Source organism: Onychomys torridus, chromosome 13 (genome assembly GCF_903995425.1).
Source record: "Onychomys torridus chromosome 13, mOncTor1.1, whole genome shotgun sequence".
Taxonomy (NCBI): Eukaryota; Metazoa; Chordata; class Mammalia; order Rodentia; family Cricetidae; genus Onychomys; species Onychomys torridus.
Window position 1 is genome coordinate 12347095 of NC_050455.1, and position 18445 is coordinate 12365539.

The following is an 18445-nucleotide window of genomic DNA, read 5'->3' on the forward strand; positions in this document are numbered from 1 at the left end:
GATAGATAGATAGATAAATGTGAAAAATAAATAAATCTTAGGGGTAAAACTATACCAAGCAACAGTCCATAGTATCTGAATGCCAGTTCCTGTGGTAGAGTTCATAACACGGATGTCCTGCCTTAATCCTTCTCTTGGAGTCAGCTGACCACAAGAACAGGTTCTTAGAAAGTGGCAGGTGCTTTGCCAAGATACTTTTATTAAAGTTCTGTTGAAACAATTCTTAGTGTGAGGAAAACGGTATGTCTTTGGCTGGGAGATTGATGGGACAAAGAACTATGGCTACATCCGTTTCTCTTTGACTTTTGTGTGCCTCATGTGAACAAGTATTGAACACACAGACTTGAGAAAGTAAACTGCTCAAATTTTACAAGCTAAGCTCTGGAGATCAAAGAGTGATTTAGGTGAATTGGTTGATACATCTGTGTTGACAAGCCATGACAAGCTATGCCTGTATCAGTATAGATCTGTGTCACACCAAGAAAATATTATGAATTTTATGGTCTATTTTAGGCAGAGATTTATGAGTGTGTTTGTGTCTGAGTTGTTTTTGAGCATAATACAGAGTATATCATAGCTTTCCTCACATGTTAAGTTGCTTTACAATACATTACTCTCTTGCAGAGCCCATAATAGTTTATATTCAATAATATTACCAGTAGACAGTCTTTACCCTCTTCATCCTCTACTTAAAAGTTGCTATTAATAAGAAAAAAAGTGTCTCTTTTGTAGTTGTAATATATTTCATGCTTAAGATAAACAGCAAGCTGACTCCTTTCTTTTAATGAGGAAACTGGAGAATGTATAATTTTCATCTACAAAGATCAAAAAAAAAAAGTTCTGCTTGCTATTAGCTCTAATGGCTTCAGAGAGGAAGCCACACTAAGGCCAGGGAATTAGTATTTTTAAAGTCTCCATTTACAGAGAGAGATAGGGGAGGGCAGGAGAGGATAGGAGAGGGAGGAGCGGGGAACAAAGGCAGGAAAGGGAGAAAGGGAGGGAGGGAGCAAAGGAGGGACGACAGACAAGGAGAAAAATAGGAACATATATCCAGTGTTGTTTAGACCTCAAATCCCAGTATGTATAATGATTTCACCATTTCAAGAGTTTTATATGACCCTTTTTCATTCTTCTCTATAGCCAGTTTTATAAGTGGGTTTCTGATTGTGTGATTCTTGGCAGAGATGTGTTAACTTAATGAAACTCTGTTCAGCTCACTCTTTGTTTTCATTGGCTCAGAGGTTACAGTTGGAGGGTGTCTTTCTTTTTTAATATCAAAAGTGAAAGTTGCTTTAAAATGGCTGAAGTGTAAGGGTAAGATCTCTGCTGATGCGTCAGTTACACAGAGACAGGAACTTCATGGAGAAAGTGAGGGAGTTTCTAGTGGAGGCTCAGGCCCCCTGGAGGAGTGCTCACAGTGTGTCCTTAGTATATAGCATATTCACACTGGGAAGGGGTGGAGGCAGAGGGTAGCAGGGGCATGAGAGGAATGACGTGAGTAACTAGATTCTAACAACTGAATTAGTTACTTTTTCCTGTCGCCGTGACAAAATGCCTGAAAAAGGTGACTTAAGAAAGAAAGGGTTTGTTTCTGCTCACAGACTGAGCAAGAAATGCATGGCACAAGGCAGTTTGTTCATGTTCCTCCCACAGTTAGGAAGACAAAGATAAATGCTGGTGCTCAGCTCAGTTTTTCCTTTCTAATTCACTCCAGATCTCAGTCCATGGGATGGTCCAACCAACATTTGAGGCAGGTTTTCCTCCCTAGTTAAATTCCCATGGAGACACCCATACAAGACACACCCACAAGTGTATCTCCTAAGTGAATCCAAATTGAATCAAGCTAACAATAAAGATTAACCACCCTAGGGTCTTGTTTTTCTATTTGCCTGTGGTGCCCCACTGTGCTACTTTGCAAGATGCTAAGTGTCTACACACATGTGCGTTTTTTATTTGGGGGGTGGGATATGCAGGTGGGCTTCCAATTGGTCACTGAAGAAGAGACAGTGTTGCCACTGTCTACTGGCATCCCCTCCTGAGAATTTTGTGGGCATGAAGAAGAAATTCCTTCAAGGTTTGTACCATGCCACCTGGTTTCCTTGGGTTAAACAAACTTGTCCCTTATCCAACATCTCTGCATTTTAATCAACAGCTTGTTAACCAGTAGAGGCACCTGCTCTACTTTGGTGGGCTGAAGAAACTTAAGTATGTGGGAATAGTGTTGTTTTAGCTACATATGGAAGAAAGTACAGAGGGAAGAGAATACTCTTCAGAGAAATGACCATTGGTGGGATGTCAAACTTCCTCTGCCCACTCCTTCCCATTCCTCTTGCTTTCATCCCTGCCCACGGATTTCACAGTTCATGAGAAATAAAAGAGATTTCAAAGGATCATTCTGCTGTGACTTTTCTTGTACCTAGTCCTTTTAAGGAGACATTTTCCTAACAACATGTCCAGGGAGGGTAAGGATCTTCAAGTCCAGCCCTCTTATGTTTTTTTTCCCTCTGTGTTTTTGATAACCTCTATAGCAAAGAAGGGTTTCCTTATGTTGAGTCTTTGTGCTTTTAATTAAAACAATTTTCTCCTTTCTTCTGCTGCCCTGCGATGGAAAACAGCTGGTTACCATCACCCCACCACCCCCTTCGTCTTCTCCAAGTGACTCCCTCCTACTCCTTCAAACACGACTTCCACTTCTTTTATCCATCAGGGGCCTCTTTTTCTTCCATCTCCCTCCTTGAACTGTGAACTCAGCTCATGGATAAATGGGTTTTAGTCAGTTTTAACAGCTCTGAGCCATGGGGGAAGAGAAAGTTTGCTTTTCAGTGCAGATAAAGTCCCCCCTGTTACATATCATTTCCTAACTTCTCTTGTGTTACAAGAGCAAAATTCCATAATAATGATAAAGATGAGGAGTGTGATCTCATAAGAAAAACAAGCTCCCTCTCAAATAAAAATACAATTAAAGGTATTCCCCCAATTATTCATCTTAACGAGCTCATTTTGATTTATATCATCAGAGACATGTACATCAGAACAAGACAGCCATGCTCTTTAAAAACGGCATGTTCTTGCTGGTGCCAGATAATCCATTTTCTCTGTCTGTAAAGTGACTTTTTACAACTGTTACTCAAACATCTATTGGTGTTCCCTGCCTGATATTTTACATTCTGACATATGAAGTGATGATTACCAATAAGGCCATTAGTGAAGCTTGGCCCACACAAGCCTTTTGCTCTTTTTTTTTCCCCCCTGTGGATTTTCCTATGTTTCATTCTCTGGGTCTGTTGTTCTGTTTCTATGCAGCTATTCCAGGAAATGGAGTAGCATTGACGATCTGGGGTGTTATACAAGCATAAGGGAAATAATTTGAGGAGCTACAATGATAACTCAGTGCTTGCCCCACAAGCATGAAGACCTGAGTTTGATTCCCATTACGTATATTAAAAGTTGAGTGTGATGGCACATATTTGTAATCCCAGCACTAGGAAGGTAGAGACAGGTAGATCATTGTTGTTCACTGGCCAGCCAGCCTGGCAGAACCAGTGGCCCCCATGTCCCCATGAGACACTTGTCTCAAGAAACAGGTGGACAGTCTGAGGAAAGACATCAGAAATTTTCTGCTCTCCAAATGTGTGTACATATAAGTGCATGCAAACACAAACATACACATCCATATGTATACACACACAACAACAACATGTGTATACACATGTACACACAGCAACTTACAATGCAGTTTTGTTGCTGTTTAGCATTGTTTTTATTTTATCTTCTCTCATATAATACAGTTTCCCTTCCTGTCACTACTCTCAACCACCCCTACCTCTCCTCTCCCCCAGATCTACTTCTCCTGTTTCCCTTAAAAAAAGAGCACACACACACACACACACACCAGGGGTATCAACCAAACTCTGCATGGCGAATTACAATAAGATTAGGTACAAAACATCATATCAACCCAGTAGGAACCATATCAATCCATACAAAGCAACCTAGTAGGAGGAAAAGGGTCCCACGAGCAGGCAAAAGAGCTAGAAACACTCCCCACTGGTTTGTTCTCTGGCTGGCTCAGATAGCTTTCTTGTACACTGTTAGGAGTTCCACAAGAACACCAACCTACACAAACATAACATACATGCAGAGGATGTAGGTCAGACTCATACAGGCTCCATTGCTACATAAGTCTCTGATCCCCTATGAACCCTGCTTAGTTGGATCTGTGGGCAATGTTCTTCTGGTATCCTCAACCTCTATGGCTCCTACATTTCTTCCTTCCCATCTTCCTTGGGGTTCCTGAGCTCCACTCCCAAGTGTTTGGCTGTGGGTCTGCATCTGCTTCCATCAGTTGCTGGGTGAATCCTCTCTGATGACAATTTGGCTAGATACCTATCTATGAGTGTGGCAGAATATCATTAGAAATCATTTCATTCACTTTTTGGGGGGCTGGTTATTTAGTTCTATCCTAGGTCTCTGGGCTATCCAGCCTCTGGTTTCTGGCCATCCAGGCTGTGTTAGGCATGGGCTCCCTCTCATGGCATGGTCCTTAAGTTGAACAAGTCATTGGTTGGCCGCTCCTACAAGTTCTGTGCCATCATTACCCCAGCACATCTTGCAGGCAGGACAGGTTGGTTGTAGGTGGAAAGTTTGGTGGCTGCATTGGTGCCCCAATCCACCACTGGAACCCTTGCCTAGTTACAGAAGATGGCTGGTTCAGGCTTCATATTCTCCATTACTAGGAGTTCTCGCTAGGATCACTCATAGATTCCATGGAGTTTCCACTGCACTAGGTTTCCACATCCCTCCCCCCAATGCCTATGGTATGTTTTACCTCATACAAACAGAATCTGGCCTCTTTTATTTCCATTATTCTGAGAAATTCTTACTGTTTTTATGATAGGATGGGAGTTAGGCATCTAGAAGGTGGAACTCCTTAGGTATGCTTTTCTTGTTAAATACATCATTTTAGTTTGATGCTTTCTCATTGTCTAATACATGTTTAAAGGGTACTCAGAGATATTAGCATAATTAAATCAGAATGGCTGATTAATCAATACTTGTAAGGAGTGATTCCTGTAGGTACATCTTCTGTGTGGGAAATGTTCTTAGTTACCTTTGGAGCTTCAGTGTTTCATCCAGTGCAAACCAAAATGTTTATTAACCATTTGTTGACATTCTAAATCAGTTATGGTATACCCAGTTCTATGATAGGCAACTGCAATTTGCTTATCAATATCAGCCACAAAATCACTAATGAGATTCACGGCATTGTCTTTTATGACACATACGCATGTACATGCACACAAAGCATACTCATGCATACACAAGCACATATTCGTACACACACATGCACACAGATATGTCCTAATTAGTTTTTCTTGTCAACCTGATGCACCAGGAAAGAAGGACCATTAATTGAAGAATTGCCTCTTGTGGATTGGCCTTTGAGCATGTCTGTGGGGCATTTTCTGGATTGCTAATTGATATAGGAGAGTATAGACCACTGTGGGTGGTGCATCCCTAGGCAGGTAGTCTTAACCTGTACAGGAAAGCTGTCTGAGCCAGCCATAGAACAAACCAATAAAGCAGCTTTCCTGAGGATTATTGCTCCAGATTCTGGCCTTGAGTTCCTGCCCTGACTTCTGTCAGTGGTGGACCTAGAAGTGTAAGATGAAACCTTGTCCTCATTGGGTTACTTTTGGTCATGGTGTTTATCATTGCTATAGAAAAGCAAACTAGTAAAATACACTATTAGCATCTTATTTCATGATTACTTTTGGTTTACTTTTTTTTCCCCCTAAAATAAGGCTCCACAGAGCTAATGAAGCAGATTTTGGAAACATAGTGAGAATTTCATTCTCTGAGCTATATTTTATTCATACACATTATTGTGCTAAATAATGTTAAGAGCCTTAATAGTTAAAATGTTGAGACTCTGTTCTTTAACAATTTCTTGAGAAAATTGCTATTTCCGTTATTTTATTGCTAGCAGTGCTCTGTTGCTAGTTTGTTTTGGCATATCATACCCTTGGATTTATTTTTTAATGCAACAAGAAAACTTCCTATGCCAAATTGACTGTACCCACTTTGACACAGGAATAATTTTAGAGAGGACATCTCTCCCTAGGCTGGATCCAAAAAGGATTAAGGAATTACCTTTCTCTGAAAGAATTGAAGTCCAGGAAAATTTTAATTGGGGTCAAATGGTTTTCCTGTTCTTTTTTATGTCAGTTTTTATACTTTTTGGCATGCATTTTAGTTGCTGCATTGATCCAGAATATCTACTTACACAATTTCAAATGTAAGTACTATACACAAAACACACTGTAATCCAAGCTGAGACCTTTGGACAATTTCCCATGTGGGAAATCACTCTGGAATCACTCGCTTATTGATCTTTCAAGACAAAGTATAGTTATCACCATTATGTTTCTATTGGCATAGTTTTCTTTGGAATTAATTGTTCTACACCATTGTTCTTTTAAAAAACAGATTAGTTTTAAACAGTGTGGTTTTATAATGTGTACATATACATGTGATCAGATGTAAGTGGGAATAACATCTAAAAATCCAGGCAGAAGGTCGAGAGAAGACAATATTAAGTGAAGACAATATTAAGTGATAAAGAAGGGCAGTGTGGGCAAAGGGGGCATTGAACATGGAAGAGAAAAAGTGTCTATCTATAGAATAGAAGATGGGTGCAGGGGGTAGAGGGAGCTAGGGAAAGAAACCGCAGAAGCATACCTTAATAAAAGTTGTCATAATGGCATCTAACATATAATATGATGACTTAAAGGTAAACATTAAACCTCATGGTCCCACAGTTGAATCATGAGCATTTTTGTTTCTTTATTGACTCTTTGTTCTTCAATTTTTGAGAATGGTCTACAGTTCCAATTAGAGATTATCATACCAAGCAACTTAAATCTATTCAGAGAAACAAATATCACACATTTTCTCTCAATTTTCAGTCCTATTATACATACATACACACATACACATACATATGTACATGTATGTAACTATGAAATTGAAATAGAAACTGTTTTGGAGAACAGAGGGAACTCATAGGAAGGACTCAAAGGGACTTGAGGCAGGAGAGAAAGGGGAGGGTTAGGGATTGAGGGGGATCTGCTCAACATATAACGCACATGTATGACAGTGTCCTATGAAGCCTGTTTAACCTGTTTCTTTCTGCATTTCATGTTGTTCTGGACATGAACAGCGTATTTAGTAAAAGTTGTATGTGTGAACTAGTGATGAATAAATAGATAGTAAAACCCAGCTCACTTTTAGAGAATTGCTGAGCCATAATAGGTAGCCACAGTGTTGTCCCAGCTCTCTAATATGGCATCTATGCATTGTGATGTTTTTCTGCTGATAGTATATGTCAGTGGCATTTTTGTAGGAACCTGTTGGAATTTGAGAGCGTCGTTTGTGTTTCAGGAAACTAATGGGGAGAATTAGAAGAAAACTGATAGAAATGAAAACAGTTGAAGTCCACAGCCTTTCCTGAAGGAGGCACATGAAGTAGAGATCTCTCAAATCGCTATTGCTTATGGGGGTGGCCTAGTGGGATGCACAGTGGTGAACAGAATGAAAAGCCTGTATGGAAGTGACTGAATATGGTCCAGGCCCTGGCATGCACTGTGGTTTGTCCCCACACTGCTTCTGCCATTTTATGTAGCTTAATGACTCTTAGCTTTGACTTTGAAATTTTGTTTTTATTTCCTTATACAAAAACCATAAAATTGTGGCTTTCCTCTTAAAGCAAGGCAACAAAGTAAGGGTGGTAAGAAAAATACATCTGTGCTTAGCACCGGTTCCTGCAATTGCCAGCTCATTTGTGAGGAATGTTCTTTAAGTGGGCTTTCCTATTTGTCTTAATTGACTTTGGGATATATTTTTTTAGGATACATTTTTCAAAAGGTTACTTTTCCCCCCAATTTTAAGAACTTTTATAAATGCTTTTCTGAAATAAAAACCACCTCTGTTTTTCTCCTCTTCCTTCGTCTCTTGATATAAACAGTAATTAAAAGTTAACTGCAATGGGGCTGGAGAGATGGCTCAATGGTTAAGAGTACTGGTTGCTTTTCTTGAGGTCCTGAGTTCAATTCCCAGCAACCATATGATGGCTCACAACCATCTGTAATGAGATCTGGTGCTCTCTTCTGGCCTGCAGACAGAATGCTGTATACATAATAAATAAATCTTAAAAAAAAAAAAAAAGTTAACTGCAATGATAGATACTTTAAATGAATTTAATGAAAACCAGATTCAAAATTCAAATGTAATGAACATGGAATAGCTTGTCTTTGCACATAAGTAAGTCCTAAGTGGCTGAGCCCTTGGGTGTTGTGGCAAGAGCACATCCCATCACTGCAGAGACAGTCAGGACTGTATCCACTAACTTCTTCCAAGGATGTATGGTAGGAGGAAGCACAGCTTCTGCAGAGGCAGTTAGAGGAGCTTTTGGAGAAGCTGTTAAAGTGTGATCTTCTGAGATCAGTTTGCAAGGCTGAGTGATGGCAGAAGACTCCTTGGGAACGATACAGTAAGAGTAAGTACAATAAACAGCAGGGGCTTGTGCTTTAGAATCATTAAATGCCATCCTTGGCTACCTCAGATGTGGTGGCAGTTATAGAAGCCAGCGCAACATGAGACCAGAAATACATGCAGATCGATCGAGTCTACTTTCTGATTCCTCCTTCATTTGTGTCTTGAGTTAAAGATCAAAGCTGGATTTGTGGAGCATTTGTTCTTCTGTTAGGGAACAGATGGATTAGAAGAGGATCTTCATGGGGACCACTCAACTTTAAACATATCCAGGTTGTATGGCATCAACACTTGCAATAGCATTTTCAAGGTTAATGGAATGAAAAAGAGGCCAGAGGACAACTTGGAGACAACTAGAAAAAGAGGCACAGTTGGCTGCGACACTCCCACCTTGTCTCTGGTTGTTAAGACTTCATGGCTACCTATAACCTTTGCCCTCAGCCCTTTTGAATAAGGAATGGGTAGCTTGTGTGTAAAGTGATAGCCAAGAGGCAAGTTTGAAACTAGACAATTAAACTATGTTTTCAGTTTGCCTTTTTTGAGGAGACAGGCAAAATGTAGGATACAAAGGTATCTCTGTACCTTTTAAGAAATGCTGAACACCAACTTGGCCAGTGAAAATGTTTTTGTTTCCTTGTTCTCAGTGTAATCGTCTATGGCATCTATGAGAAGGGCAGGCCATCTTTTTAAAAATTCCATGCCTTTCTGTCATGCAAAGACCTGTCATTAATTCTGTGATCACACTGACATAGTTTAAAAGAAAGGAAAAATCCCAGCTCCCATTCTGTCTTAAATGCCAAGAAGATATCAGGTTCTAAGCCTCATGTCAAGGTTTGATATTTATTGGATAAATCATCTGTCCCCGTTGTTCGATTTCCTGGCTCCTGCTGTAATTTCACTTACAGGGAATTTCCTTTGATCTCTCCTCTGACATTAACTTATCTTCAGTTTGCGTTTCACAAACCAAGCTCCACCTCTTAGATGAATACTCAGACCTCCAGTTATTTATTTATCACATCTATTCTTTTTTTTTAGTTTTTATATAGCTAATTCTTATTTTTTAATTTTATAATTTAATTTAATTTTACATATAGCCACAGATTACCCTGTCCTCCCTTCTCCCACCCCCCCTACCCTCTCCCCAGCCCACCCCCCATTCCCATCTCCTCCAGGGCAAGGACTTCCCTGGGGATTCTGCTCAACCTGGTAGATTCAGTTGAGGCAGGTCCAGTCCCCTCCTCCCAGGCTAAGCAAAGTGTCCCTGCATAGGCCCCAGGTTCCAAACAGCCAGCTCATACACTAAGGACAGGTCCTGGGTGCTTCCCAAACTGTTCAAGCTATTCAATTGTCTCACTTATCCAGAGGACCTGATCCAGTTGGGGGCTCCTCAGCTTTTGGTTCATAGGTCATATGTTTCCACTAGTTTGGCTATTTGTCCCTGTGCTTTTCCAATCATGGTCTCAACAATTCTCAATCATACAATCCCTCCTCTTTCTCGCCAGTTGGGCTCCTGGAGCTCCACCTGGGGCCTGTAGTTAGAGTTTTCCTTCCTGGCCCAGTCAGGACAAATGTCTTTTACCCACCAGTCCCACAGTCGCTCAGACCCAACCAAGAAAGCACATAAAAACTTATATTGTTTACAAACTGTATGGCCGTGGCAGGCTGCTTGTCATCTACCTTTTTTATCTTAAATTAACCCATTTCTGTTAGTCTATACTTTGCCACATGGCTTGTGGCTTACCAGTGTCTTTACATGTTGTTTTTCATGGTGGCTGCTGGCGGTGTCTCTCCCCAGCCTTCTACTTCCCAGCATTCTCTTCTCTCTTGCCCCGCCTATACTTCCTGCCTGGCCACAGGCCAATCAGAACTTTATTTACACAGAGCAATATCCACAGCACTTCCCTTTTTCTTTTTCTTTTTTTTAAGGAAGGTTTTAACTTTTACATAGTACAATTACATATAACAAAACAATTATCAAGCAAGAATTACAGTTACAATATTAAAGAAGATATCCTATCTATCTTATATTTGTGAGTCTAAGGTTTTATATCCAACTTACCTTTTATCATAACTGAGGAAATTATAACTATCTAGCCTTTAACCACATCAAAGACCTCAGAAGGATATAATATTACCTGAGAACCGGGAGAAGGATGCAAGCATTTTTCAGGAGTCTTGTAGGGTAGACAGAGACAGCTGGCAGCCTGGACAGTCACCTAATGTTCCTTTGTAAAGTTGGGGCATTTGTCTTCAGCCCACCAGGGCTAGTGTCTCTCGGTCACTTCTCTCAGTGTCCTGTAGAATGTCTGGCAGTTTCCTCTTCAAAGCAGGAACCTGAAGGACCATTTTGTCAAGCAAAGTTTAGTGGTTACCTTTCTATGGGTCCTGCATGTCCAGTCGATCAAGCAGTCCAGGCAAGAACAATTTCTTGCCCAAATGGCTATTTTTGCCAAGGTGAAGATAAGATATGAAGTATCTTCAATGTCCATCCTCCTCTCTGAAGTAAATTGGTGCTGCCAGGAGCAGACATATCTCACTGTCCAGAAAGTCTAAATTTTAAAAGTATTTTAAATGCCATATTCTGTAGGTCTTTGAAGTATTTGAAGATTACCTATCTATCTGAAATATCCCTATGTATATCTAGAAGACTCAACTAACATGGCTATGAGTATGATTATCATAGATGACTAATTATTAATCTATTTTTAATTATCCATTCAATTTAAAATGAGCTATACAAACACGAGTGGAAATATACACACAGTATAACAAAATTAACTTTAAGTTTGTATCAATAGACTAAAATCTATACCAATGTAAAACATTTTAAATGAGCTGTTGTTCTTTTAGAAGTAAGTTCATTAGTCTACCCTTTCATCCTATCCCCTTTTTATCTTTAGAAAGAGATTGCATTTATAATCAACCTGTTTTAAATAAAATATTGGTTTTTCTCTGTCCCACACCAGAGGGCTCTTCTGATTTGGGACACAAGAATCTCTTAACCTTTTCTTTTAACAATATGCCTGGATTTAGAGAAGGAGTGAGCCAATTACATCTCCAAAGCCAGCTGGGAATTTGGGTGTAGTTTTTCTTACTACTTCCTGCTGGAGGGGGGCGCTGTATCTTATGGGGACATAAAGAAAATTTTAGGATTATGGAGTAGTCCATGAGGGTAAACCTCTGAGTCAGTTGCCTTGAAACCATTTTTGATGTCGGATCATCTGGGCCATTGTGTCATTGGAGACCTTTCAGGGGGTCTTGGCTGATCAAATCTGATGTATCTTAATCTGGAACAAATCCATAGCCTCTGGCTTTCTGTGGAAACAAAAGCAGAGACTCTTTTCCAAAGCAACATATTCTTATATCCAAATTTTGAAGTCAAGGTACCTTTAAAATTTACATATTTGTTTAACTCAATAGCTTTTACGATCAAATCTTTTTCTGCAGTTAAAAATCCCAAAGTCAAGACAAACCAGATTCTCTGTGTAATATCCATCTTTGTAAGACTGAAACACCACTGTAGCTGCTGGCTCTGCCCACCTCAGCTTCCCAACATGGTGGTGGTACAGTTTACTGCCAGCTCTGGGTCTGGAGCCATGTGTAGCATCAACTATCAGAAGCAGTTCTATCAAAGCAGTGTATAGCCCAGAAACCTTTCTTTTTTTTTTTTTTAAATTAGCAAAGACTAAATCCACCATGCAGCAGAGTAAAGTGCCGCTTATAGATTTCTCATTCCCGCCGCACTGCAGGTCAGACGCACACGCCAGGAACCCGCCATAGTAGCTCAAGCCTGGCCGTGGATCTCTGCATCCGCTTGACAGCTGCAAAATAAGTATAAAAAGATGAAAGAAAGCCTTATGTTCTGTCAGAATATGAATCTGCATAATCCATTTCCTCAGTGCATGGGTAGTTCCCATTCTACTACCCTCCTGTCATATGTTTGGCGAATGAATTAACTGAGATGTTCACAGTAATCTTTACATTTGTCCATGCTTTAAACGAAGTATGTTCATTATAAGCCATCGCTTGGAGTCTAGGGATGAACACGTTCATACCCAATGTAAAGGCACAATCATTTATGGATTTTATTGTTAAGTACGCTTCCTTTCCCTGTCATAGTGTATTTTTTTTTTTATCAGAAGCCAATATTTAGAGAAAACCATTTTGACCCAGAAAACCACGTCAAGATCGATGGAAGGTATGAGGGGGACAGTAGCTGAAATGAGGTGTTATTGGTGGTACTGCGCTAAATTTTGAAGGAAGGGAAAGAGAAGACTAGTAAAGTGGGGTCAGGGAAGGCCTAGTTTGCGAATGCACTTTATGGTATTTCTTGGACCAGATCCCCCTACTCCAGCCTCCTTCATTTTGAGCTCTGGATTGAACATACTCTTCTACATGGCTGTGAATAACCACAAATGAACACAGGACAATAACAGAGCTAAAATATACGTGTTGACACTAAAGTCGATTTCCTGACATAGAGGGTGTCCTAGGTCAGAGGGCAAGAGGCAGGATGGTAAGAGCCACAGCTGTTCTCTTCTGGAAGGACACACGGGTGCACCCTGCTCTCACAGCAGTTACATAATGAAAAGGGCGCAAAGGTTTGGGAGTGTTCAGTCAGAACTTGTTATTGTTTGATCCCTGCTGCATTGAAGTTTACATTTGGAAGATTGATGATTCTGGGCCAGCAAGATGGCTCAGCCACTAAAGCTACCTATTAACAAGTCTGAGGACCTGGGTTAGATCTCTGGGACCCACATGGTAGGAGAGAATTGACTCCTGCAAGTTGTCCTGTGACCTCCACACAAGGCCTGTGACATGCCTTCACTCAAACACATATAAACAAAGTAAAACAAGAAAACTTTTGAAGTTTTTATTTTAAAAAGATGTACCATTAAAAGTATTTCTTAAACATATTAATAGTAAACTTGAATTTACATGCTCAATGCGCTAAAGCAATTTCATATCTTCTGTGAGTTTCTCATTACCCGCAGACTTCATTTGGTTCTCCATTAACCTGGTCAGTAAATTTTCAGTTTCCTGAGTAGAGGCACCACCGAGAATGCAGAAGTGATCAAGCATATTTGCTAATGCCTACGTTACTTTCAGCTGGACTTTCATTATGCCCGTTGCTGTTAGTTGGTCCAACTAAGATGCTATATCCTGTCTGTCACCTCCTTGGCTGGTCACACATTATAGAGACTTCAGAATATTAAGAGCAGCAGCTGTATAACTGGTGGACTGGTGGATATTTATTGGTAAAGAAGCTTTGTTGAAGTGTCAGCAACCAGACAAGTGCAGTAGTCATTTTAAGGAAAGAAGCCTGGTCCTCCAGTCCCCAATGTGTCTAGGGACATGTTATAAAGGGGTCCTTACTAGAACATCCAGACTGTCTTCATGAAAACTGTCAGTGTGTATCAAAGAGAAAAAAAGCCATCTGATCTTTAATTCAAAGACTTCTGTCTCTATATGTATCTCCAAATCTTTTTTAAAAGGTTTTATTTTTATTTATTTGTGTGTGTATCTGTGTGTATGTGTGTGTATCTCTCTCTCTCTCTCTCTCTCTCTCTCTCTCTCTCTGTGTGTGTGTGTGTGTGTGTGTGTGTGTGTGTGTGTGTGTGTATGTTGATGAACATGTGTAGTTAGAGTTTTCCTGCCTGGCCCAGTCAGGACAAATCTCTCTTACCCTCCAGTCCCACAGTCAGTCGCTCAGACCCAACCAAGAAAGCACACAGAAACTTACATTGTTTAGAAACTGTATGGCTGTGGCAGGCTTCTTGTTATCTGTTTCTTTTATCTTAAATTAAGCCATTTCTGTTAGTCTATACTTTGCCACATGGCTTGTGGCTTACCAGTGTCTTTACATGTTGCTTTTCATGGCGGCGGCTGGCGGTGTCTCTCTCCAGCCTTCTACTTCCCAGAATTCTCTTCTCTCTTGTCCCGCTTATACTTCCTGCCTGGCCACTGGCCAATCAGAACTTTATTTACACAGAGCGATATCCACAGCAAACATGTGTGAGCATTTGCCTGCAGAGTTCAGAAAGGGCCATCATACCCCATGGAATTGGAATTATAGGTAGTTGTTTTCTAACCTACACAAGTGCTGGGAACCAAGCCTGGGTGCTTTAGAAGAGCAAAAAGCCCTCTTAATCAGTGAGCCATCTTTCCAGAAGCAGATACCAAAATGTGTTTACTGTAGTACTTCCTGGTTCTGTTACCCTTCCACTGAATAACCTAATCCTGTAAGCCCTGCTCACCTTCCACTTCGTATATCCAACATCATGCAGCTAAATTCTAATTCTTAAAACGTGAAATTTTACCATCAGATCGTCACTTTGAGGGGCAGTACTTTTGGTAGAAAACAGTTAGCTATGGGACTGGGCTAGCCTGGGATCACAGGTATGATCTCATTGTAATAGTATGTGACTTTCTGAGTCTTTCTGAGCTCTATATTTCTTTCTGCCCTCTATGGAAATGACTCATTTTTCTTACAACAAATAAACTTCAAGAACTAACTGAGATCCCATATGTAAAGTTTCTCAAAAATAATTAGCAGTAATTAACATTTTTTTGCTAAATATGTTCATTTTGGCTTTCTAATTACCTTCTGTATTAAAACAAAACTCAATTAACTCTGATTTCAACAAAACTTTTCAATTAATTACATGTTCATTTCTAGGTGGGATATGCTAGTCCTTCAAAAGCAAATCTTATGTAAAGAGTGTATCCATTTTGGACTAAAGTAGCTATTTTTTTCTTTTATTGAGGGCATGTGCTGGTTATTGATAACTAAACACTCTTTATTCTATAGTTTTTTTTAAAAGTCTGTTCAGAACCTCCTCCCCCAAGTTGTCATCACTTGGAAAACAGTCCTGACTTCTCTTTACCCAGTGCCCTTAAAAAGTCTTGTTTTGAGCTCTGACAATATGTTCTCGGGTTATTTTCTTCCATGAAACTTCCTCTTGCCTCCTGCCTTTGACATATGCCTCCATTCTGCCACTTATCCTGCATTCCTCACTTTGCTTCTGTGAATCTCTTCCCTTCCTCTAGTGAATGGGGAGCAGGGTCTTTCCCTGTGCTCCTGCCCAGAGCCTCCCACTGGAGGGCGGCCGAGGAAGAGCTAGCTTCACAGCAAATGGTTCACGGAGCAGTAGACTCTGTATGCTCTGCGGACACCCACTTCAGCACAGTAGCTGTCAATAGCAGTGTTTATGGAGAAAATTTCCTGAGTGGGGTAGGCTAAAGGAAAGCCCAAACCTGGCAGAAAAATGGTCAGAACGCATTGTTATCTGTAGAGGGTAAACTAAATTGGTGGCAAGCATCTTGGATTGTATCCCATAGGAAGTGAAACACAGTCTGGGACACCATGGATTGTCCAGGGGCTGGCTAGTGGGTAGACGAATCAGTTTTAGTCTGTGCACCTGAGTATGTTTAAAACAATTTCACTCACTAAGATGGTTCCAATGTAGGATCTACATATGCAGATAGACATAGTGTCCATTGGCCCCTGATTGTAAGGCAGGTACATAGCTGTTTGTATGTCATATGCTTGCTCTAAGGCAAAAACAATTGCCTGTGAGAATGAAAGCCCAGCCCCCTAGAACAGTTAAGTGGAACTCTGGCCGCAGTTACTAAATGATCCCTCCTCTTTGAATCCAGATATGTCTGCTCGTACTGTGCTATTTTGCTGTATTTTAAGTATCCATTTTCAGCTAGAGAAAGCTCCAAGTGAGTTAATTACAGTGGGTGTAAAAAAAGGAATTCAAATTAGTAATATCATTCTCTCTCTCTGCTTCTAGTGTGTACGAAGCAGGTAACGGATGAAGCCCCTTCCACTCGAGACTGCAGCCTCCCGAACACAGCAGTGCAAAGCAAGCTGGTGTCCTCTTTTCAGCAGCATACCAAAAAGGCTCTGAAACAGGTAAGAGGCTGCCCTCTCCACTCAGCCCTCCAGTTCCGCCTACGGAGGTTATCGGGGTGGTGCGGACCAAGTAAGACAACCAGGAACCTCAAATCAAACAGAAACAGAGGTACTCTGGATTTGTCTGTTTCTGTAATATTTAGTATAATAATTTTACTATATATTGAAAATTAGGTGATGATTGGACTAAGAACTCTGATGTAAAACAGAATAGGAAATGTGCCTAGAGTCATCTAAGAATGTGTGTGTGTGTGTGTGTGTGTGTGTGTGTGTGTGTGTGTGTGTGTGTGATTTGATTCATAGTAAATCCAGTTGGGCTCATAATTATGTTATATAGTTTGGAAATTAATATTTCTGTTTATGATCATCCTGTTTATCTAGCTGTTGCTGCAGTAATGAGTATTGTTCGATACTGAATGGAACTTCATCTGTATATCACAGAAGCTGCCTGACCTTGTTGGCCTTGACCTGTGTGGCCTCATGCTTTGTTGGTGGGGTGGTAGAGGTAATGGCTGTAATATAATATTGGGTTCTGGGTACTGACACAGCCTGGTTTAAATCACTGTTGTTCTGAGAATCTAGCAAACCATTTTCCTCTTTGATTCTCTTACATCCCGTCAAAATGGGAGTGGGGAGAGGGGGGCAGCAAGAGTACTTTTTACATAGGATTGATCTGAAGGATAATCAAGATGATGTGTAGGAAGCTGTGATCGAGCATGGTTGCCCCATGATCCCCACTTAGTTAGTGTCAGCTGCTGCCACCACACCACCAGGTATTGACCACAAGAGAAAGAGAGGTCCTATGGTTAGATGGGCTGTGGAGTAGTGGTTACACACAGTGTGTATATGTTTAGTGGAAGTCAGGAACAGGGTTCCAGTTCCTGCAATGTGTTTATAACTAGGAAAGGAGAAACAATGTTTTCCGGAGGAGTTGGAGCAAAGTCCCCAACAGCCAAGTTGTTCCTTGATGCTCTTGTGGCTTCTTCCTCCTTTTCCTCATCTTCCTACCCTCCTCACTGTGGTTGTTTTGTTAGTTGAGACCACGTCTCCCTGTGAGTACTAGCGAGTCTTCCTCTTTCAGCAGTCCTACTACGTCTGCTGGTTTTACACACCGGGCTTGCCATAGCAGCTAACATTCACGTGTAGATCTGGGATGCTTCTACCCACCATCCCTGCCTCAAAGAAGGAAATTCAGGAAGGAAACTGAGCATTTTAATATTGAGTTATGTTACTTTTCTATTCTGTATTAATTACTGAAATGATGGGTCTCACATCCATATTTAAGGTACTGACAGTGTTTTTGCTGCAGAGGGCTAATCTTCTTTGCTAATTTGCCATTAATACCATGAATTTTATGAAACATTTTTTAGATACTACAGAGCAAAGCTGCGATCAACATTGATATCCCTTTTTAATTTGTGAAATAAAGGATAGAGTAGGTAGACAAGCCCAAGCAGATGCCCATTCAAGCAGCAAATAGGAAATAGATGTAGGCAATAAAATACTAAACAGCACAAAACAAAGAGTACAGAATTGGACACTTGTGGCTGTGGCATTTAAGAAACATAAATTGGATCATAAATGGAACGTGTGCATCCCACGTGTGTGGCCTAGAGGATGTGCAGACTGTGAATCGTGCTGGGCACGAATGGGAAGAGAACATTCAGATCTCTGTGATGGATGTTGGTGTCATTTTTCTCTCACTTTCATTATTTCAGCTTTGTATCACTTGAATTCTAAACACTTATTAATGTTTTACAACTTTGACTTAGCAGTGTTGTTGGTTACTCTTGATTTCTCCCTTTTTTTCATTTCTTTCTTTTTTTGTAGTAGATCATGTGCTCATGAGAAGCACAACTTGCTTACAGTTTAAAGTTTGTCTTTAGAAGCATGTCCTGTGAGCTTCTCAGTTATGGGAAAGAGTTGTTTATTCCTTTCTTAGAACTTCTATCTTATAATCAAGTAGCAAAT

The 18445-nt window shown here is 40.5% G+C and overlaps 1 protein-coding gene across 1 annotated transcript in view; it reads left to right on the forward strand.

Moving 5' to 3' along the window:
* Positions 1–18445, forward strand: part of Asxl3 (ASXL transcriptional regulator 3) — a 139100-nt gene that overhangs the window by 7755 nt on the left and 112900 nt on the right. Inside the window, exon 3 of the mRNA XM_036205161.1 lies at positions 16353–16474. Within this exon, the coding sequence (XP_036061054.1) occupies positions 16353–16474 (122 nt within the window). The remainder of the gene's footprint in view (positions 1–16352; positions 16475–18445) is intronic.